The 22,122-nt window shown below is 52.5% G+C and overlaps 1 protein-coding gene across 22 annotated transcripts in view; it reads left to right on the top strand.

The window, feature by feature from the left end:
• PTPRF (protein tyrosine phosphatase receptor type F) overlaps positions 1-22,122 on the top strand; it is a 617,705-nt gene that overhangs the window by 552,378 nt on the left and 43,205 nt on the right. For all 22 annotated transcript variants that reach the window (XM_038412822.2, XM_043520354.1, XM_043520352.1 and 19 more), the window contains 6 exons: positions 1,086-1,664; positions 2,224-2,321; positions 12,865-13,118; positions 13,862-13,952; positions 16,874-17,077; positions 20,712-20,866. In XM_038412822.2, the coding sequence (XP_038268750.1) occupies positions 1,086-1,664; positions 2,224-2,321; positions 12,865-13,118; positions 13,862-13,952; positions 16,874-17,077; positions 20,712-20,866 (1,381 nt within the window). The remainder of the gene's footprint in view (positions 1-1,085; positions 1,665-2,223; positions 2,322-12,864; positions 13,119-13,861; positions 13,953-16,873; positions 17,078-20,711; positions 20,867-22,122) is intronic.

Here is a 22,122-nt window from a genome sequence, read left to right as displayed (position 1 = left end):
AATCAACTTGGAAAAATCATCTGTCCCTAACTCCTGGCTGCTGTTAGCAATTGTGTTGTGAGTTCGAGTAATGGAGAGAGCGACATTAGCAATGCATATTGAATTAGATGTACTTAAATAGTAACAGAGTCCCCTCCTACAGATTTGTCCAGCTCCTAGGGACCTCAGAAGGGAACCGTGTTATGGGCTTCCGAGGGCAGAATTGGGCCAGAACACCATCAAATACGGTGTCTGGTTTATTACTACCAGGACATTATCCCACTGATTAGGAGTTTTTTCCGTATCAGTTGGATTGTATACAAATCTGATCTGCTTCGGAATGGTGATGCCCTTTGTGCAAGTAGTGAGGAATCCAGGTATTAAATCCTCAATTCCAAACTAACGGTTCTTAACCTGTGACGGCAGCAGCCCTTCACTTGTGCAGCATGAGCAGAATTTCAGTAGCTTGACTGTTGCTGCTCCCCAGTCGCATCGACATTCACATCATGATTTGGTTCATCAGCTAAAGCAAAATATATTCTGATTGCTAACAGCCCGCCCCGCACCCCTTACTGCCTCTGCAGATGGTAAAGTCACAAGGTTTGGGGGTGACATTTTTGTGCATCCAGATCAGATGCTGGGTATGGGGTTTTGTGCATCTGAGGCAACAAAGTACCTCAGGGTCCAGGTTTTCCCGGTGCGATGGCACTTGTCTGCCGAGAGGGCATTGTTTGGAGGGGTCCACGCGAAAACTTGGCTGAATCCAGAATGATCTGTGAGGCAAATACGGGTTTTGAGGTGCAATTAAGCCATTGTACATCAGGGGCTGGATTTTTATGTTGTAATGTCAGCTGCTGCATTCATTGCCCATTTAGACAGTAAAATTTGGGGAATCTGAACCCAGAATTTGCTGGATCCAGCTTTCATCAGCACTTGGATTTGGGTCCATCTGTGTCTATCCATCTATGTTTGTATGCTGCACTTACCACTGTGTTATCTGAGCACAAAGTTACATCAATCCTGGACCCAGTAGATCTGAGTTTTCTCTCCTCTCTTTCCAGCAGCAGGATGGGTTTGTGGGTGGTCACAGTGTCTTTCTGTTCCAGTCCCAGGCAAGCCCACCATGATGATTAGCACAACAGCCATGAACACCGCTCTTATCCAGTGGCACCCCCCCAAGGAGATGGTCGGGGAGCTGCTGGGGTACCGGCTGCAGTACAAACGCACCGACGAGGAGAAGATGAACATCATGGACTTCGGGAAAAACGACCATCACTACACTGTGACCAGGCTGCACAAAGGTGCCACCTACATCTTCAAGCTGTCTGCCAAGAACAGAGCCGGTCCAGGGGAGGAGTTTGAGAAGGAGGTCACCACGACAGAGGACATGCCCAGTGGCTTCCCCCAGAACCTGCGTGTGGTTGGGCTCACCACCTCCACCACAGAGGTGGCCTGGGACCCCCCAGTGCTGGCAGAGCGAAATGGGAGAATTACCAACTACACAGTTCTGTACAGAGATATCAACAGCCAGCAGGAGCTGACCAACGTCACCAAGGACACGAGCATCATGCTGACCAACCTAAGACCTGACACCACCTATGACATCAAAGTGAGGGCCAGTACCAGCAAGGGGGTGGGGCCGCTCAGCCCTAGCATCCAGTCCCGGACCATGCCTGTTGAGCAAGGTAACAAGCCTTACAGTCCAGCCTCATCTCCAGCCGGTGACCCTCCCTTTGGTGTGGCAGGCTGGATTCCCCTTGGCTCTGTCTAACGAGGCTGTAAGTCATCTGGTTTCCTCTAGTAAAACTGGCTCGGCACAGGGAGCCTCGCTGAAGGCTTCCCTCACATTGCCTGTTACTAGGAGGAGGATTTTTGGTGGGAACATAATGGCCTCTGTCACTTCACACGCACACTCCCATTGTATCTGTACGTGAAAGGGTCTCTGCTGGCTCTGGTGCAGACCTGCAAGGTCCAGCACCTGAGAGTTGCTGGCTTTTGATCCTGGCAAAGGGCCGAGAGTTGTTGGGGGGAGAGGAAAGCTACAGTTCAGTCTAGACCTGCCGTTCTCTGATGTTCGAGAATGTAGTCACCATCGGAAACTCGGCTGGGTCTGAGAGACTTGGGGAAAGGCTGCTGCGCTCCTCTGCTTGTCTCCTTTCCTGCTGCCGCTGAATTCAGTACCCTGTGCTGCTGAGTTTCTGCTGGGCCATGCAGGCAGTTCACAGGTGTTGTTTTTAATTTCAGTGTTTGCTAAAAACTTCCGCGTCAATGCCGTGATGAAAACGTCGGTGCTGCTGAGCTGGGAAGTGCCTGATTCCTACAAGTCGGCGGTGCCTTTCAAGGTAAGGACCAACTGCACGGGATGCCCCCATGGGAGGTCAGCAGCACCTCTACTGACTGCCTGTCAGATGGCAGCGCCAGGCTGCCAGGCAAACGGTTGGCTGAGCAAGGTCCCATTGCTCGTCATCTCGGGGGTGGTTCTGCAGAGGCCTCCGAGCACAGAAATAAGGAACTGCTGATGCTTTGGAAAGCAAAGATACTAAGCCAGAGGTGCAGCTGGTTTCTCATCCTCCTTCCTGGCATCCTGCAGCTGCTTGGTTTACTCCTGCCTTCCTGGTCTCTGGCAGGGTTGCAAGCCAGCGCCATGCCAGTGAAGGGGGTCAGCAGTGTTGAGTCAAACAATGAAAATGATTGCTCTGGGGCCAGCAGGAAAAGTCAAATGGGACAGGCCTGTATCATGTGCTAAGCCAAGGTGGCGTGTGCTATGTTAGGTCATGTTCTTTAGAATGTGCGTAAGTGCTGGGAGGTTCCTTCTAGATAGGTCATTAGGTGGCCCTAGAGGGTTGCTAATAGAATCATAGAATCATAGAATATCAGGGTTGGAAGGGACCCCAGAAGGTCATCTAGTCCAACCCCCTGCTCAAAGCAGGACCAAGTCCCAGTTAAATCATCCTAGCCAGGGCTTTGTCAAGCCTGACCTTAAAAACCTCTAAGGAAGGAGATTCTACCACCTCCCTAGGTAACGCATTCCAGTGTTTCACCACCCTCTTAGTGAAAAAGTTTTTCCTAATATCCAATCTAAACCTCCCCCATTGCAACTTGAGACCATTACTCCTCGTTCTGTCATCTGCTACCATTGAGAACAGTCTAGAGCCATCCTCTTTGAAACCCCCTTTCAGGTAGTTGAAAGCAGCTATCAAATCCCCCCTCATTCTTCTCTTCTGCAGACTAAACAATCCCAGCTCCCTCAGCCTCTCCTCATAAGTCATGTGCTCTAGACCCCTAATCATTTTTGTTGCCCTTCGCTGTACTCTTTCCAATTTATCCACATCCTTCTTGTAGTGTGGGGCCCAAAACTGGACACAGTACTCCAGATGAGGCCTCACCAGTGTCGAATAGAGGGGAACGATCACGTCCCTCGATCTGCTCGCTATGCCCCTACTTATACATCCCAAAATGCCATTGGCCTTCTTGGCAACAAGGGCACACTGCTGACTCATATCCAGCTTCTCGTCCACTGTCACCCCTAGGTCCTTTTCCGCAGAACTGCTGCCGAGCCATTCGGTCCCTAGTCTGTAGCGGTGCATTGGATTCTTCCATCCTAAGTGCAGGACCCTGCACTTATCCTTATTGAACCTCATTAGATTTCTTTTGGCCCAATCTTCCAATTTGTCTAGGTCCTTCTGTATCCTATCCCTCCCCTCCAGCGTATCTACCACTCCTCCCAGTTTAGTATCATCCACAAATTTGCTGAGAGTGCAATCCACACCATCCTCCAGATCATTTATGAAGATATTGAACAAAACGGGCCCCAGGACCGACCCCTGGGGCACTCCACTTGACACCGGCTGCCAACTAGACATGGAGCCATTGATCACTACCCGTTGAGCCCGACAATCTAGCCAGCTTTCTACCCACCTTATAGTGCATTCATCCAGCCCATACTTCCTTAACTTGCTGACAAGAATGCTGTGGGAGACCGTGTCAAAAGCTTTGCTAAAGTCAAGAAACAATACATCCACTGCTTTCCCTTCATCCACAGAACCAGTAATCTCATCATAAAAGGCGATTAGATTAGTCAGGCATGACCTTCCCTTGGTGAATCCATGCTGACTGTTCCTGATCACTTTCCTCTCCTCTAAGTGCTTCAGGATTGATTCTTTGAGGACCTGCTCCATGATTTTTCCAGGGACTGAGGTGAGGCTGACCGGCCTGTAGTTCCCAGGATCCTCCTTCTTCCCTTTTTTAAAGATGGGCACTACATTAGCCTTTTTCCAGTCATCCGGGACTTCCCCCGTTCGCCACGAGTTTTCAAAGATAATGGCCAAGGGCTCTGCAATCACAGCCGCCAATTCCCTCAGCACTCTCGGATGCAATTCGTCCGGCCCCATGGACTTGTGCACGTCCAGCTTTTCTAAATAGTCCCTAACCACCTCTATCTCTACAGAGGGCTGGCCATCTCTTCCCCATTTTGTGATGCCCAGCACAGCAGTCTGGGAGCTGACCTTGTTAGTGAAAACAGAGGCAAAAAAAGCATTGAGTACATTAGCTTTTTCCACATCCTCTGTCACTAGCTTGCCTCCCTCATTCAGTAAGGGGCCCACACTTTCCTTGGCTTTCTTCTTGTTGCCAACATACCTGAAGAAACCCTTCTTGTTACTCTTGACATCTCTTGCTAGCTGCAGCTCCAGGTGCGATTTGGCCCTCCTGATATCTTTCCTACATGCCCGAGTAATATTTTTATACTCTTCCCTGGTCATATGTCCAAGCTTCCACTTCTTGTAAGCTTCTTTTTTATGTTTAAGATCCGCTAGGATTTCACCATTAAGCCAAGCTGGTCGCCTGCCATATTTACTATTCTTTCGACTCATCGGGATGGTTTGTCCCTGTAACCTCAACAGGGATTCCTTGAAATACAGCCAGCTCTCCTGGACTCCCTTCCCTTTCATGTTAGTCCCCCAGGGGATCCTGGCCATCTGTTCCCTGAGGGAGTCAAAGTCTGCTTTCCTGAAGTCCAGGGTCCGTATCCTGCTGCTTACCTTTCTTCCCTGCGTCAGGATCCTGAACTCAACCAACTCATGGTCACTGCCTCCCAGATTCCCATCCACTTTTGCTTCCCCCACTAATTCTACCCGGTTTGTGAGCAGCAGGTCAAGAAAAGCGCTCCCCCTAGTTGGCTCCCCTAGCACTTGCACCAGGAAATTGTCCCCTACGCTTTCCAAAAACTTCCTGGATTGTCTATGCACCGCTGTATTGCTCTCCCAGCAGATATCAGGAAAATTAAAGTCACCCATGAGAATCAGGGCATGCGATCTAGTAGCTTCCGTGAGTTGCCGGAAGAAAGCCTCATCCATCTCATCCCCCTGGTCCGGTGGTCTATAGCAGACTCCCACCATGACATCACTCTTGTTGCACACACTTCTAAACTTAATCCAGAGACACTCAGGTTTTTCCACAGTTTCGTACCGGAGCTCTGAGCAGTCATACTGCTCCCTTACATACAGTGCTACTCCCCCACCTTTTCTGCCCTGCCTGTCCTTCCTGAACAGTTTATAACCATCCATGACTGTACTCCAGTCATGTGAGTTATCCCACCAAGTCTCTGTTATTCCAATCACGTCATAATTCCTTGACATCACCAGGACCTCCAGTTCTCCCTGCTTGTTTCCAAGGCTTTGTGCATTTGTATATAAGCACTTGAGATAACCTGTTGATTGCCCCTCATTCCCAGTATGAGGCAGGAGCCCTCCCCTCACAGACATTCCTGCCTGTGCTTCCTCCCGGTATCCCGCTTTCCCACTTACCTCAGGGCTTTGGTCTCCTTCCCCCGGTGAACCTAGTTTAAAGCCCTCCTCACTAGGTTAGCCAGCCTGCTGGCAAAGATGTTCTTCCCTCTCTTCGTAAGATGGAGCCCGTCTCTGCCCAGCACTCCTCCTTCATGGAACACCATCCCATGGTCAAAGAATCCAAAGCCTTCTCTCCGACACCACCTGCGTAGCCATTCGTTGACCTCCACGATTCGACGGTCCCTACCCAGGCCTTTTCCTTCCACGGGGAGGATGGACGAGAACACCACTTGCGCCTCCAACTCCTTTATCCTTCTTCCCAGAGCCGCGTAGTCCGCAGTGATCCGCTCAAGGTCATTCTTGGCAGTATCATTGGTGCCCACGTGGAGAAGCAGGAAGGCCCACTAGTGACAGGCCCAGGTTGCAGACACTGAGCAAGCTCACCATCCAGTTATAGACCTGAGCAGAGGAACATTTACTCCAGGGGTTAAGTCTCCACCCTTCCCTGGTGTGGGCCCACTGGTTCCTTTCCAAGGTATATTCTCCAAAGCATCCCCCTGCTCTGCTCTTACCACCTGGGGAAGACGGAGACTTGTGCAGTCCTCCCAAGGCTGTTATTAATACCTCTCCCCTGCTCAGCTTTGGTAGGGCTTATACAGTCTGCCAGTGCCGGCCCCACTAGGTGTCTGGAGTCTGGCTGGACAAAGATCCCACTTCCAGCCAGCCAGGACAGCTCCCTGGCAATGCCTGCATGAGGCGCTCCTCTTCTCAGTGTCCTAGCCGGCTCTGCATTTGTTTGTAATCCAGGCTGGCCCTGCGGCACATCAGAGCTGGTGATGTCTTACAGCTTTGTGCCCTCAGAGAGGGGGAGAGGGAGATGCTCTCTGGACATAAGGGGAAATCCCAAGGCTGCAGAGCATCCATGAGACAGATCTCATCACAGGACCTGAACAAGGCAGAACAGCCTGAAAACCAGGCAGCAACTCGACCTTAGAGTGGCTCCCTTTGCCCCGGCCCTGGCTAACCAGATCGCCTGCTCACCACAGAGCTATCAGAGCAGGGGCACAATCCCGAGCAGTGGTTCCATTTTAGCGGTACATAGTCCTCTCTCTGACAGCTGCCTGGGCAGACCCTGCACAAATGGCTGCTGCTCTCACTTGTCTGGCCCAATGCTACGTGTTATATCAACCTCCGTGCCCACAATGGCTTTTTCACATGGGCCCAAGCTGCCCGTGTCCCTTCAACAGCCCCAGCCGGGGGTAGGGAGCAACCGAGGCACGCAGGGTGGGGGATTTCTGCAGAGGTGGTCCAGGCTGAGGGGTGAGAGTATTGCAGACAGAAGCACTGTATCTCTGCTCGGAGTTTGCTGTGCCGAAGGGCGCTGATGGGCATGCAGGCTGACTCGCTGAACCCGTACGGAGGTGATCACTAACACTTCTGAGCATTGCGCCACCTTGAATTCTGAAACGTGAGTTCTCTGTGCCTCCCCCCCATCACTGTAGTGGTGGAGCAGCTCACAAGCACTGATGAATTTACACCCACCCACCCCTGAGAGGCAGGAAAACATCACCTCCCTTTCGCAGATGGGCATAAGGCCCAGAGACGCACAGGGAGCCTGAGTAGAGCCAGAGATGAAACCCCAGTCTCTTGAGTCTGAGTCCAGAGCTTCCTTCTCCACAACCTGAACATCTCCCTGCCTAGCAGTGAAATCAAGGTCACCAGTTTCCTGTGGTGAGAGTGAACATGTTTCCAAGGGGAGTTCTGTGCTCACCTGCGTGTGGGCAGGGGGTGCAGTGCAGAGTGCATTGCCCATCCATGCTGCATGTGTAGGAAGCGCTTGGAATGGATGAGCTGAATACCAGGGGATATGACCACACCACAGGGCAGTCTCTCCACAGCAAGTGGGAGAAGTGTCTGGAATGGTTGCCTGTGTTTGTGTCTCTCTCCCCTGCTTGCTGCTAATCACACCCCATTTCAATCCTGCCTCTCAATTAGAATGCTGAGTTGGAATCACTTTGAATTTGCAAAGTTTAGCTGGAAAGAGACAGGGAATCAGAGAGGGCATGGCACTCACAGCTTCCCAGAGGCCGGCCATGTTTGGACAGACAGGAGTCTCATTGGGACGGAGGGAATAGCCCAGCTCCCAGTTTGTGCAGTGCGTTGAATGGCCAGTTTGGTTTCCTTATTCTAGCCACAGTGGTTTCCCCTCCTAGTGCACTGGGTGGGGTGCTGCAACTTGTGGGGGTGGGTAGAGCAGGTCGGGTGCCAGAAGGAATAGTGCTGATGCCTTGTCTCTGCCTTGTAGCCAAGATTGTGGACATGAGCAGTGATTCATTCAGTGTCTGCCCCTGCTGTGACACAGGAGCAGATGGTGTTAGTTACCTGTCAGCTGAGAGCAACCATGCAAACAGGAGGGTGGTTAAAGATATTTCTCCAATAGTATTTTTCTTCTGTTAATACTCCCAGAAATGCAGGTGCATGTGGGCTTAGAGGAACAGCCCCTGGACTTTGACTGCACTGATAGAAGTCTCAGTCTTCAGGAGTTTGTTTTACAAACAAGGTTCACCTCTTTACTCTCTGCTTAATGCAGGCACTTGAGAGGCAGAGGACAGAGCCTAATAACCACAGCAGATAAATCTCCATGGGAACAATTAGTATTATCTGCACTTGATAAACAGTCTCACACTAAATCTACATCCCAAAGGGTGTCACATTCCATGTTAACCAATTTAATTAATAGGGATTTTGTTCTGATTGTGAGTACTGGCAAAACCTCGTGGTTTGTTTTTTGTTTTTTTGGGGGGGGGGATGAATTGGAGACCTCTGGAATTTTCACTCCTCTCAAATCAGTAAAGCAGGTGCCAGTTCTCTTCAGGGAACTTCACAACTTCATCTGGGCCCGGGATAAACTCCCTGAAAAGTGCTGCCTGGCTTTGGTGGAGTATTTTACAGAAGATGTTACATTCCAGCCCTCCTGGCCATACGCCTTGGACACTGTTCTTAGGTCCCAGGGATTTTCCTCCTTGCATATTTTCCAAGTAAAGATGAAATTTGACAATTGCTGGATTCTCACCATTTTGAGCTAGGAGCTGGTATGGGCACTTCCGGTTCTTTCACGTCAAGTGTAAGGCCAGCCTTGGTGGTGGTTTTTTCGTTTCCCTGACATACCTCCCTGACCTTGCCTAGGACAGAGGCTGTGTGGGTTGTGGGCAGTATTGTTAGGTATTTTACAGGGGAGAAAAAGATTCTAACTTCCTGCCAAAATGCAGGATTTTTTCTGTCTGCGCCATCCAAGACAGATGCTATCCAGCCTCTATTTGAAGGAGCTTCCAGGACGCCCCGAGGCGTCTGTTCCATTGTCCTACTGCTCGGACAGTCAGGAGGGTTCCTGAGATTCCCTCTAAAGCTGCTCTGTTTCAGCCTTTGCATGATTCAGTTCAGCACATTTTCTAGTGAGCTTAGAAACAGCCGTCTGAGTGGCAGCTAGCCTCCGCTGCGTTAACCAAGATTCCAGCCTTCAGCAAGGGCATTCGGACCCATCCAGCTTTGCAACCCTGTCTCTGTGAGCTAGAGCAGCACTAACAAGGATTTTATAGCAGGCCAGGCGTGGGTCAGCCCAATGTTCGGCAGTTTAAAGCCCTTTGGCCACATTTCACTGCTGACTAAAGTAGGTGTCACTGAGCGGCTCTGCAACCTCTGGTTGGTAAGCTAGCTTCAGGCCCCTGGGCTCCCACGTAGCAGTGACTTTATCCCTGTGCCCGTACATTATCGTATGGTTCATGGAGAGGCGTTAACTATTGGTGCATAGCGTTGGAGAAGTAGTGCAGATTGGCAGGTAAAGGAACACAGAACCGTTGTGGGGAGAGGGGCTGGGAGCTCTTTGGACACACGTGTCTGGGCAAGGCAATGAACTTCCTCTTCGGATGTCAGCAGGAGACCATGCAATGCAAGTTTTTGTTGCTTTTCAACCAAACCCAGAGCAAGCAAGGAGACTCTGGCTGAAAGCCCCAGACTGTCCATCCAGTCTGCATCACTTGTGGGCCTCCCTGCCCCCACCCCCAGGGAAACACCGCACGCTTGTTCCTGTTCCTAGAGCTGCCGCGTTTCTGCACCAGCAGAGATGGCTGGTTGCTGACTCAGCAGACCGCGATGTCGCTCAGAAAGGACGGACACAGGTTTGACTTGGTGGCAAAAGCTCGGCCAGGTTCATTGTCAGCAAAGCTTGGTGTCAGTGCCCGGCTCGCTGGGTACTGGCACACTAACACATGTATGCCTGTGACAAGGTGTTGGCTCTGTGTCCCCATGGTGGTGTCCCATAGGCCAATACAAAGCTGCCCCTCCTCTTATACAGCGATACAAGCAAGTTACATGCTATGCTCCAGATGTTACTAGTTAACCATCCTTGTGCCTCACACCTAATAGTTCAGATAAAACCTCCTCATCCATTATCCTGTCCTCCCCTCCAGATCTTACACAGGGTCCCACCCCGCCCTCTGAGGAGAGCATTAGGTGGTTACTTGAGAGGTCTGTGTCTTCTGCGTTTGCTTGGTCAGCTGATTCCTAATGTTACTGCTCTAACAGTGCCCACTTTGGTTCACAGCCGACCTTGGCTCATACTTTCAACCATGCCTAGGGCTCCAGCAAGGCCTATAGCCTTCGCACACGTGCATTTTGTAGACAATATGCCTTCCTAAAGCACATGTGGAATCCCTTGGTTGTGGGAGACTGTGTGATGGGAGAGCCCCCCTGCTGCAGAGTCTGGGATGGGGAGCAGAGTTAGAGCTGGGTTTGTGTGACCTTCGTGTTTCAACTTTGTTCTTGTTTGAGTCTGAGCAGGTTTCCTGACCTGAGGCAGGGAGTCAGGTAGGAATCTGCCTGTAGCCCAGCCCTGTTCTTGTCTGGAATATGTTGCCCACTGCTGCAATGTTCTGCTAGTGTCCGAAGGAGCTGATGCAAGGGTAGACTGCAGAGCTGTAAAATAACCAGCTGTTTCTTCTGGCTTGGCTGAGTCTGGTGTGACTGAGCAGGAGGAAACCGGCCAACTGCACATCTGAGATTCCAGGGGCCTTAAGAGGCATTTCTGGGTCTGGATTCTTTGCACTCACTCCAGCGCCTGTCTGATACATCTCTCTGCAGAGACGGGGATTAAAGCCTCGGAAGAAATAGTCTCACAGGAGTCGCAGCAGAGAACACTCCCTCCGCATCGCCTCCGCACTGGGGAGCCAGCAGGACTCTCATCGCTGCAGGCATCCTTGTTAATTTAGCAGCGGGGGCCCATCTCTAAAGCCCGGCACAGGTCAATGAGAACATTGATCGTATCTGTCCCTCTCTTACTGAATCCTCCCTTTGTGCTCGGTTCCCAGCTGACCATCTCCTCCGGGATGCTGGAGAAGAGTCTGTATGTGAATGGACCAACCTCAGCGGAGTGCAGTGGTCAAAGCCTTCTGGCACGTGGCTACTTGGATAACCCAAAGCAGCACTGTATGCCTCACTCTGCTACTCCCTGTCCCTGGCTGCCCCTAGGGATTCTGCAGGGCCTGCTGCTCCATTTCTCTCTGGAGAGGCTAGCTCCCCTGTGGAGTTCATGAGTGGCACCTGCCCCAATGAGACAGCAGCTTTTTCAGGGCTCTGCTGGCTGCTTGCAGTGTGGGCTGGCAGAAGTGTCCCACCTCCCTCTTGTGCTGCTTCACCAGGCTCAGCTGCACCCAGAGGGGGGAAAGATTGCTAGGTCCCTTCTCTGGAGAGCCCAAAGGCTGAGCATGTTTGTTGGCGTGAGGCAGCTGTCTCCACCTGGGTGCTCTAGACTCACCCCCTCCCTGGTTCTTGACAGCAGCTCTCAGTATATGGTATCTTCAGAGCGCTTTATACGCGTTAATTGCTCAAGCAGCCTCCACTAGATTCAGGAACACCCATCGAGTGCTAGGGATTGCCTAGCAGAAAGGAGCCTGCGTTCTGCCGCAGCCGAAGGTAGCTTCAGTCCTCTCCCCGGCACCGCCTGTGTGTGTGGGGATCGCTTGTGTTTCTGACTCTGCCACGCGTTGCTGTTACAGCTGGGGTGTGGAGGTGTCCCCAGGCTGCTGGCTCTTCCACTGAGAGTTTGAACCAGGGCTCAGATCCAGATTTTCAGCCTGAAACCAGTGGAGCCCAGCAGGTGCCGCTCTGCTCATGCAGAACAGCCACTGCAGCTGGAGCAAATTCATACTGAGCACGTAGGGCATCAGCAACCACCAAGGAGCGCCCACAGCACCACGCGTCCAGGAGAGCAGTTCTCGGTCAGTCAACTAGGGTGGGTTGAGAAGGCAGCCGCAGGGGTGTGGTTTCTTGTTTCCTCGTGATACCACATGGCAGTGCCCTGCTCCATGCCAACAGGAGAGTGCTCTATGCTAATGTCATTTCCCCATTCTCTCCAGCAGTGATGCTGGGTGCAGTTCTTCGGAAGCCCACCCCAGGCAGAGGTAAGGTTTGAGCCCCAAGCACTGTGCTTGGATTGCAGCGCCAGCAGCCACTGTGCTGGTGCCCTGGTGTCACACCAGTGAGGTCGTGCTTGTGGATGTGTGAGATGCAATACTGACTAGTCAGAGGCATTATTCTAGGAAACAAATGATCCCTGTAGTTCCCTTTCTGGGAAGGGGCAGTTCTGTGTTAACCTTTGAGCCTGTGTTTACTGTTAGATTAGAGATGAAACCACTTTAGAGCAAATGGGGTTTTATGCCAAAAGTCCATTGTATGTCATGCCCCCACAAGGAAACAAAGACCCGTTAATATAAACCCATCTGTATGTTCGTCCTACCTATGCGCTGAAGAGGGGGGCATCGCCAGGGACACGTCTGGTGGAGTCTTTACAATTTAGGATTCTAACCACCCACTTGGTGTTCGAGATGCCGTACTGTGGCTGTAAGGAGCAGTGAGCGCTGCTCTGCTGGCTGCTGTGGGTTGCTCTGCCAGACCTCAAGCTGTATGGCACTTTATGGAATGCACAGGATGGGAACCGCCTGAGGTAGGACCCAGAGCCAGATTATCAGGTCTAATGCTGCCTTCTATTCTGAGCATGTTTTGTCAGCAGCTGCCCTGCTGCATGATGTGTCCTTTCTTGTTTCAGATCCTGTACAACAGCCAGAGTGTGGAGGTGGACGGCCATTCGATGAAGAAGCTCATAAGTGACCTTCAGCCAGACACAGAGTATTCCTTTGTGCTAATGAACCGCGGCAGCAGCGCTGGTGGGCTCCAGCACCGGGTATCTATCCACACGGCTCCTGATGTCTTGCAGAACAAACCCATCTCCACAAACAAATACATACAGGAAGGAAAGTTCACCCTCACCCTTCCCAAAGTCCAGACCTCAGCGCCAGTTAGGTAGGTGCTCCCTGCTAATGGACCAGAGGGCAAGGGGAGGTAGGAGCCTGGATTATTCTCTTTATGTATCCACTGAGTCTAACCCATTCTAACCCATTGATTCGGTAACATTGTGGGATCAATGCCAGAGCAGCCCGCAAATGCTGGAGCCAGGTTTTCCCTTCACCACATGACAGCGTATTGCTGGCATGTTCTGAGCTGGTGCTTTTGTGAGATAGGGCAACACAGCTCCCCATCCCTTCTAGGGGTGGGACTGAGACCCTCCCGCTAAAGCCAGCTGAGGGGTCGGAGGTGCTTTCTCTGTCACTGTGCAACAGCTTTTGAATAAATTGTGTCTTTAAAGCCTCCAGGAGATTAAAACAAGCCAGTTCATAGAAGTCTCATTTGTAACTGTGATAGCCTCGTGCTGAAACCTGATTCCCCCAGGACTCCTGCTACAGCCAGTTTATATAAACGACCTTACCCCAGCTCCTGCTCCCATCCTCTAGCGCGTGGTTTGTGTATCTTCATTAATCTAATGATCGCAAGCAGGGAGTGTTCTGATCCTCAGCACAGCAGGGGAACTGGCCTCTGACTCAGTGAAGCTTTTTGCCCATTACAGAAGGGGAGAAAGAGGAGATTTGGGGAAGGGGTTTTGATGGGAGGCATCTTGAACTTGTTTCTATTCAATCACCTGCTAAAGAAATGTCCTGATATCTCCTGCTAGCACCAGCCACCTCCCCTGACCCTTCTTTCCTCTCCAGGTGGTACTATATTGTGGTTGTGCCAGTAGATCAAACCACCAGCAGCCGCACGGCCCGGTGGCGGACGCCTGATGAGATGGAGCTGGACCAGGTAGGAGTCAATGAGACCTGATTTAAGTATGATCTTCTAAGGCTTCCTTTTGTGCTTCGCCCATGCTGCCTGGGCCCTGGGAAAGGTGGCTTAGTGCTCTAGCTTGTGTGAGTAAGCGGCACAGCCAGGCCTGCCAGGGGACAGGATTGCAGAGAAACCCCCAGAGCTCACCTTTTCCTTCCTGTCTGTACAGGGTCTGATTACAATCCTCATGCTTGGCACTCCCACAGCCTGCCCAAAGGTTTGATTCCTAACGATGATCCTTCGCCTTCTAGCTTCTTCCCTGGGAGACTCCCTCAGCCCTTTGCAAACGTTGAGTCAGACCCCACCATTAGGCAGGAGAGTAGTACTGTCCCCATTTTACAAGTGGGGAAGCTGAGAAGCCAAATCATTTACCCAGGGTGTCTCTGAATGTCAGGTACAGAGCTAAAGCCAGCACCCAAAACTCTCAACCCCCCATCCAGTGCCCTAGCCCCCTCCACGTTGCACTGTCAAAATGCTTTTCATGGTTTAACCATCACAGCTCCCTGTCTGTCTTCGGAGTAGGATTTGAATGGTGTGCAGTAAATATGGCCCAGGGGCCACACATTGAACGAGGAGAAAACAAAATATTGAACAGCTGATCATTGCTTCCGGTGCGCTGAATGAGGCAGAGTCCCTGTGGACAGCATCGTGTGTGATTGTGTAATTAAAAACTCTCTCATAATGCATAGGCACCAGGGGGCTGACTGAAAGCTGCATGGGCAACCTGCATTCTGGCATTTCCTGCATTAGAGTGCTTGACTTCGCAACCTTAGCATTCTTTTTATGTTGTTTTTTGTATGGAATATGCATGTAGGTGAGAGTAGCATGTAGAGACTCCAGTCAGAAACAGGGCCCCATTGTGCTGTGCGTGGAGCAAATATAGTCATGTTCTCTGCCCCAGAGAGTTTAAATGTAATTTCAGACCAGATGCAGCAAGTGACTAACGAAGCGAGGGTCACCACTTGGGTCCGTAGTTTTGGGTTAGTACATGTGAGTGTACACGTTAGCTACAGAGCCGTACGCTCTCGCTGCAGCCCAAAGTTAGACACAGGCCGGTCTGTATCCTCTACACTCGGACTTATAGCAGTGTGGGCTAATACAGCCGAAGAGGAGGCTGGAGGCAGTGCAGCACGGGGGCTCATGGTGACTATAACAGGGTGGTTCTGAAGCACGCAGAGGTCTGTTTTTTTCAGTAGACACTAGAATGGGCTTTCACTGATGCCAGCCCCTTGTGCACGAGCCCAAGTCTGCACTGCCGCATGGTGAACAGGCAGCGAGGTCCTACGGTGGTGCCAAACTAGCACAGACTAGGAGCTGCCTGTTGTCACCCTAGGCTGAAAGGGATTGAAGGGTGACAATGGGCAGCAGCTCACGAAAGCTTATGCTCTAATAAATTTGTTAGTTTCTAAGGTGCCACAAGTCCTCCTTTTCTTTTAATGGGCAGCAAATGGCTGTAGTGCAGACGTGCTGGCTGTAATTCCCCACCCCTGCAGCTCTCATTCGTCCCTGCCTTGTGCAAACATCACAGTCCATTGGTGTTCTCCTGCTCCCCACGGTTCCCAGGGTATTAATATGTAAACGCGAGGCTTCTCCACAGACAACAGCCTCCCTAGCTCACTGCGACAGGGGCCCAACTGCCAGGGGAGAGAGGTTGGGGCGCTTTGACGGCCTGCCAGCACCTCTGTGTAAATACCCGTGTTCCTAGCCCCAGGTCTCTCTCGGGCCTGTCTGCTCTGACAATAAAGAAAAGGAGTACTTGTGGCACCTTAGAGACTAACACATTTATTTGAGCATCCGATAAAGTGAGCTGTAGCTCACAAAAGCTTATGCTCAAATAAATGTGTTAGTCTCTAAGGTGCCACAAGTCCTCCTTTTCTTTTTTGCGAATACAGACTAACACGGCTGCTACTCTGCTCTGACAATGCAGCAGTGACACATTGGGCTGTGAAATGTATTTCATGCCTCCTCTTCCATTTGAAATTAAAATGTCTGTTCGGAGCCTGGCATTCATTTTTATTCAGTAGAAAAACTTCTTCAGACACCAGAGAGTCGTTCTTAGTGGCGTAATTGAATGTTGGGGTGTTTATGCTTTTTTCAGGAATTTGTGGCCAACTATGAAATTTGCTATTTTTGCTCTGAGCATCCCATGAAATCTGCTGTGGCCACACGCAGCCCTGCTGGCAGCCCAGCACAGGGGAAACAGCGGAGCTCAGACAGGGGAGAGACGCACAAATGCCACTTCTTTTTCTCTACAGCAGCTGCGACTGCAGTTCACACCCGCTGTCTGTGCAGAGCCAAGCGGCTCTCCATGCCAACACAGAGCACAGAACGTGGCCTGCTTCCCTTGCAGCCAGCTGGAATCCATTAACCCAGGGCTCCTGGGGTCCAAGCAATGCCCTTCCCGTGAAATAACAAATAAGAGTGAGAGTCACAGCGGCCGAGTCCCCAGGCCCAGACCTCTCTTGCTGACGCCAGCCTAGGTGCGAAGGCGCTTGCAGCAGATCTCACGGTGATGGGGGCCCTAGCAATGCCTTCAACGGCTGGAGCTTCAGTCACACTCCCCAGCCCCCCAGTTGCTTTGCTGCATGTTAACTGTACTCAGCCAGGAGCTTTTCCTCCCCTTCCCCAGCCCAGCCTCAGCCTTTGACCTCAGCCTGTTGTTATGGAAATGAGCATGAGGTTGCCAATCCAGCCCTCTGACTTGAGGAGTGGGAGGGGCTGCTGGGGGTCAATGAAATGGGAGTAAGTGAAATAAGTGGGGAGGATAGTTCTGAAGCTCCTGTTCCTGGCTGGGCGTGGCCCAATCCCCGTGCAGGTCCCCTGCTGTCAGTCAGGGCAGCGTGCACCTCTCCAACGCTGGGGAGAGGGATGTAATGACCCAAGTTCTTTGTCTTCAGTTACTGGAGGCCATCAGCCAGGGCAGGCGCCAGCGCCGTCAAGCAGACAGGCTGAAGCCCTATATTGCTGCTCAAGTGGACGTGTTGCCAGAGACCTTCACCTTGGGAGACGAGAAGACCTACAAGGGCTTCTACAACAAGCCGCTCTCCGAGGATCTGAGCTATCGCTGCTTTGTGCTGGCGTCACTGGAGGATGGCGAGACGGTAAGGGCTTCTTGCTAGAAGGGGCAACCCCCTCCCCCCCAGCCAGGGGGCACCCAAGGGGCTCAGTGCAGGGAGCTGGCAGCATGTTCAGTGGAGTTCCCTGCAAAGTGAGGCGAGCCAGACACGGTAGCTGGTGTCAGGGAGAGGAGGCGTCCATTGGAATTGACTTGATGAATGGTGTTTTCGGAGGGAAAGAGCAGGTATCTTTGACATGCCAGATGAGTTGAGCCCCGCCACTGCAGAACTCCAGACTCCGCTGTGATGGGGGCTGGCTCTGAAACACGTTTTTGCTCAAAAAAGTGACTGTGGAGCAGCCCCGTGAATCTAGGCCTGTGCGCTCGCAGGGACCAGAGCTTGGAGACAGTCCGTAGGCATCCAGCAGCCTCACCCACCCTTCCTAAACTGCTGCTGTGCTCACCAGACACAGCTGGTGGCTGGAGAGAAATCTCTAAACTGGCATGCGGAGAGGAGCCCGCCAGCACTGGGTGGGTGCAGGAGGGCTGCTCCGTGCACCCTGGTGCAGGGTAGCTCCGGTACCCTGTAACAATAGGTTAGACATCAGCATTGTCTGAGTACCACCACCTTTTTCTCCAGTCTCTGGCAGTAACACTCCAATCCTATCTGCCCCGGGACGAGTCGGAGCTCCAGGAGTGCTGAGATGCCACTGGGATCTGCAGAGCAATTTTGCACTCCGCTTTGTGACCCTGTCGATTCTGGAGTCAGCCCTGTTGCAGGAGGCGGGGCGGAGTCCTGCGCACTCCAGCTGCCCTGGACTCTGCCTGGCTAAACAGGGCTGACTCAGAAGAGACTTGGAGAGTCACTTTCCTGATCAGAATCTCCCTTGAAAGGGGCGTGTAAGGGAGTAAATTCACCTGTTCCCACAGTAACAGGGTCTCTGCTGGGCGAAGCCATGAAAGTGTTCCCAGTGAGTGTTCCCAGCCCTGGTGCCTCTCCTTGCGAAGGGGAAATAGCACATACCTGGATCAGCTGGCCCAGCACGCAGGGGTCTACGGGGGGGAGAGGATGGCTGCCTCAGTGAGCATGAAATAGCAGAGCAAGACCTGTGCAGTGAGATCCTCCTGTAAATTGCTTGTGGGGGAGGGTAGGAGAGAGGTGGCAGCGGCAGTATGTAAATAACGGGAGATAATAAAGATGCTCTGGACCCTCCGCTCAGCTCCCATGCTGGGGCTCACTTCTTCAGCCTCATTTACTTGTAATGGCTCATTAGCACTGGTCAAACTCTCCGTTACTCATGGTGCTCGGGACAAGGTGCAGACCCAGGGAGGAGGGGAAGAGTCCCGGCTCGCAATGCAGAGGTCTCAGATCACACCGGCCAGGCACCAAGCCTTACGAGAAACGCCCCACTCGGGTAGCTAACTGAGGCCTGTACGCTGGGAGGTCGCTGCCAGCTTCCACCTGGACGGGAGAGGGAATGGGAATGGATTCCAAGCGTAATGCAGACCTGATGCAGCCCTCCTGTAAGGCAGCCGGCTAGTTGCTTTACTGCCCCAGGACTCCGTACTGCGTCACCCTGGTACATGGGGCCCATTCGCCCGCAAAGCACAAGGCAGTCTGTCCAGTCGCAGGGCTGCTTGTCCCCACACCACTCCTGCATTGCCTGCTGTGTCCCAAGAGTCGGGGCGAGTGTGGCTCGTCACCAGCCAGGCGCTGGGAGCACGGCTCATCAAGGGCCCCTGCTCCTTCTGGAAAGGTCCAGGCACTAGTGGGTGCCCTTGGAAACGTCATCCTCGCTGAGGCTCCTTCCTTGCTTTGGGGGGAGGCCAGGGGACGCTGGAGTCTCAGGCCCCTTTGCAAGCCCAGCAGGGCAAATGCTCTGAAGCGCCCTGGAGCTGGGAAGGAGGCTCCATGTGATAGTGGCCTTTAGCCCTGTCTTCTGTGGGACCTTTGCGCCTTCCTCAGCAATGAGCCCCTCCCTCCCGCTTCCCACTCCCCTCCCCTGTCTGGCAGAGACAGAGATGGAGTTAGCTCGTCGTCCTCCTTAGCCCCGTGGCAGGGTCTGGCGCGGAGATGGAGTTAGCTCGTCGTCCTCCTCAGCCCCGTGGCAGGGTCTGGCGCGGAGATGGAGTTAGCTCGTCGTCCTCCTCATCCCTGTGTCAGGGTCTGGGAGAGTGCCAGACACCCGGGTGCTGGAGAGCTGCACGCTGGGGGGCCCGAGCTATCTCCCTAGTGCCCCTAATAGCCACACACAGGCATTGGCCAGGAAAGGAGAAGAGACTGAAGTCTGCAGAACCCCATGTGGGGCGTGCAAGGGCGCATAGCCCCAGCAGAACCTGCTGCCAGTGCCGCTGCAGGCTGCTGATAAATCCGACTAGATGCACCCGAGGGTTGAACCTGTGTATTGCCGGAATGGGGTCGTAGGTAGCAGGCCTGTCCGTATGCTACTCCTGTTTGTATCCGGGATGCCCAGGAGAGGAGATCAAGGTGTGCATTTATGTGAGGCTCGCTTGCTTTTCCCACCCATCCCTTAGCACCTACACCCAGATGGACTGTGTGTCTGAACTTAACCATAAAGCAGGCAATGTATAGATCCACGGGCACCTTTTCTGTGACCAGAACTTTCTGTCTATGGCAAGGCTGGACAGTTTCTAGTTCCTGAGCTCAGGGCAGCAGGTGCTACTCTGAGTGGCTCCAGCTTTCTCTCCAGGTGGAAGGGATTGCTTTTTGCAGTATTTAACCCCTCTGACCCAGTAAGGTTGAGCTGTGAAGCGATGCCACGGCGACATAAGCCTTAGCAACGGCAGCATAACAAGCCTGCAGCTGGGCGTTGGGTCTGTTAATCCTGCCCTGCTGTACTCGGTCTAAGAAGCAGCCTCTTTGAGGCCATAGGTCACTGTGCCACCACACCTAGTTCTTTGGAAGGACCCTGCTAGCGAGAGACCCCTGCGCCAAGATTTCTGCTCACAGAGCTGAGACACAGAGACGTCTCTTGTCTTTTTGTTCCCTCATGAGAAGTGTCTGGCCTGGCAGGGGTTCTCCTACTGGAGCCCCATCCTGGGAAGATGTGTTTATATCAGCATAATAGGTCTTATAAACCACTTAGCGCTCATCAGCCGGCCCCAGGCGGTGCCTGGGATTCCAAAGCCTGTAATTTGCTAAAAGGTTTTTTTTCTCTGCTGCTGGTAATAGCTCACCTTACCTGATCACTCTCCTCACAGTGTGTACGGTAGCACCCATTGTTTCCTGTTCTCTGTGTATATAAAATCTCCCCACTGTATTTTCCACTGCGTGCATCCAATGAAGTGAGTCTCTAAGGTGCCACAAGTCCTCCTGCTCTTTTTGTGGATACAGACTAACATGGCTGCTAGTGTGGGGAGTTGCTCTTAGCTGGGCTGTTCCATTTCGGCACCTAGGGAGCTCAGCTGGCTGGCTGGAGAATTGCTCTAAGTTGGATTGTGCCGTTTCCCAGGAACAGGAGGGGGACAAGGCGGATATCCATGTGTGCTGTGTCCTGGCTTGCTGGCACGATGTCTGGGCGCACAGGGAGCCCTGGGTGTGGGAGCCAGGCCCCCCTGCACTGGGCAGAGGCAGGGGGCTGTACAGTAGGATGGAAAGTGGTCGTTTCCTTCAGCCTAACAGATGTTTGCGTTCTTCCCCCCTGCACCGTGCTCTGCAGAAGAGGTACGCAGCCAGCCCCTACTCGGATGAGATTGTGATGGAAGTGTCTTCAGCAAAGCAGCAGGACGAGCCCGAGATGCTGTGGGTGATGGGACCGGTGCTGGCCGTTATATTAATCATCATTATCGTCATTGCTATCCTGCTCTTCAAAAGGTGAGCAGTGTGCCCTTGTTGCCAAGAAGGCCAATGGCATTTTGGGATGTATAAGTAGGGGCATAGCGAGCAGATCGAGGGACGTGATCGTTCCCCTCTATTCGACACTGGTGAGGCCTCATCTGGAGTACTGTGTCCAGTTTTGGGCCCCACACTACAGGAAGGATGTGGATAAATTGGAAAGAGTACAACGAAGGGCAACGAAAATGATTAGGGGTCTAGAGCACATGACTTATGAGGAGAGGCTGAGGGAGCTGGGATTGTTTAGTCTGCAGAAGAGAAGAATGAGGGGGGATTTGATAGCTGCTTTCAACTACCTGAAAGGGGGTTTCAAAGAGGATGGCTCTAGACTGTTCTCAATGGTAGCAGATGACAGAACGAGGAGTAATGGTCTCAAGTTGCAATGGGGGAGGTTTAGATTGGATATTAGGAAAAACTTTTTCACTAAGAGGGTGGTGAAACACTGGAATGCGTTACCTAGGGAGGTGGTAGAATCTCCTTCCTTAGAGGTTTTTAAGGTCAGGCTTGACAAAGCCCTGGCTAGGATGATTTAACTGGGACTTGGTCCTGCTTTGAGCAGGGGGTTGGACTAGATGACCTTCTGGGGTCCCTTCCAACCCTGATATTCTATGATTCTATGAGAGCCAGGCCTTCTCCCCACACAGCATGTCGGCACCCAGGGTCCTCCCTCCCTCCCTCTGTCAGACCCACGTTCCCCATCCCCATCTGACGCTGCCCCTCCCAGTTCAAGGCCTACGGGCATGGTGAAGGGCATGCAAAGCAGCATATAGGGCTGGTTTGTAAAGTCAGTAGACGGCTGGCTGGGTCATGAATGTGAATCCCCAGGTACAGAAAGAAGAGGGAGGCTGGAGGTGTCCCAGGGCCCCGGGGGAAGCGGAAGCTATCTGTCCCTGGTGGCATACCAGGAGGAGTCCCCCTACTCTCGGGTTAGCTGCTCCAGGTTGGTTTCCAGAGCCAGAGTGTCCTGGTGAAGTTGAAGATGTGAGCACTTGGCCCCTCCCCTACTGAGGAGCCTGTTTGCTTCACTCCACCCCTCTGCAGGCCATGGACACTAAGAGCTAAACCCAGACAGAAATGCTGCTGCTCCTCCTGATGCCCCTCACAGCTCTGGCTGAGCGCCCCACTGGCGCTTTGGGCTCCCTGCTGAAGGACCAGCCCTCCAAGCTCCGTGGGTTAGTCCCCATACATGGGCCATAAGCTCTGTAGTGTGATCCTGTATTGTAAGTCTCTTTGAT

Source organism: Dermochelys coriacea, chromosome 8 (assembly GCF_009764565.3).
Source record: "Dermochelys coriacea isolate rDerCor1 chromosome 8, rDerCor1.pri.v4, whole genome shotgun sequence".
Classification (NCBI taxonomy): Eukaryota; Metazoa; Chordata; order Testudines; family Dermochelyidae; genus Dermochelys; species Dermochelys coriacea.
Note: the sequence above shows the minus strand (reverse complement) of the source record. Positions and strands in the feature narration are given on the sequence as shown.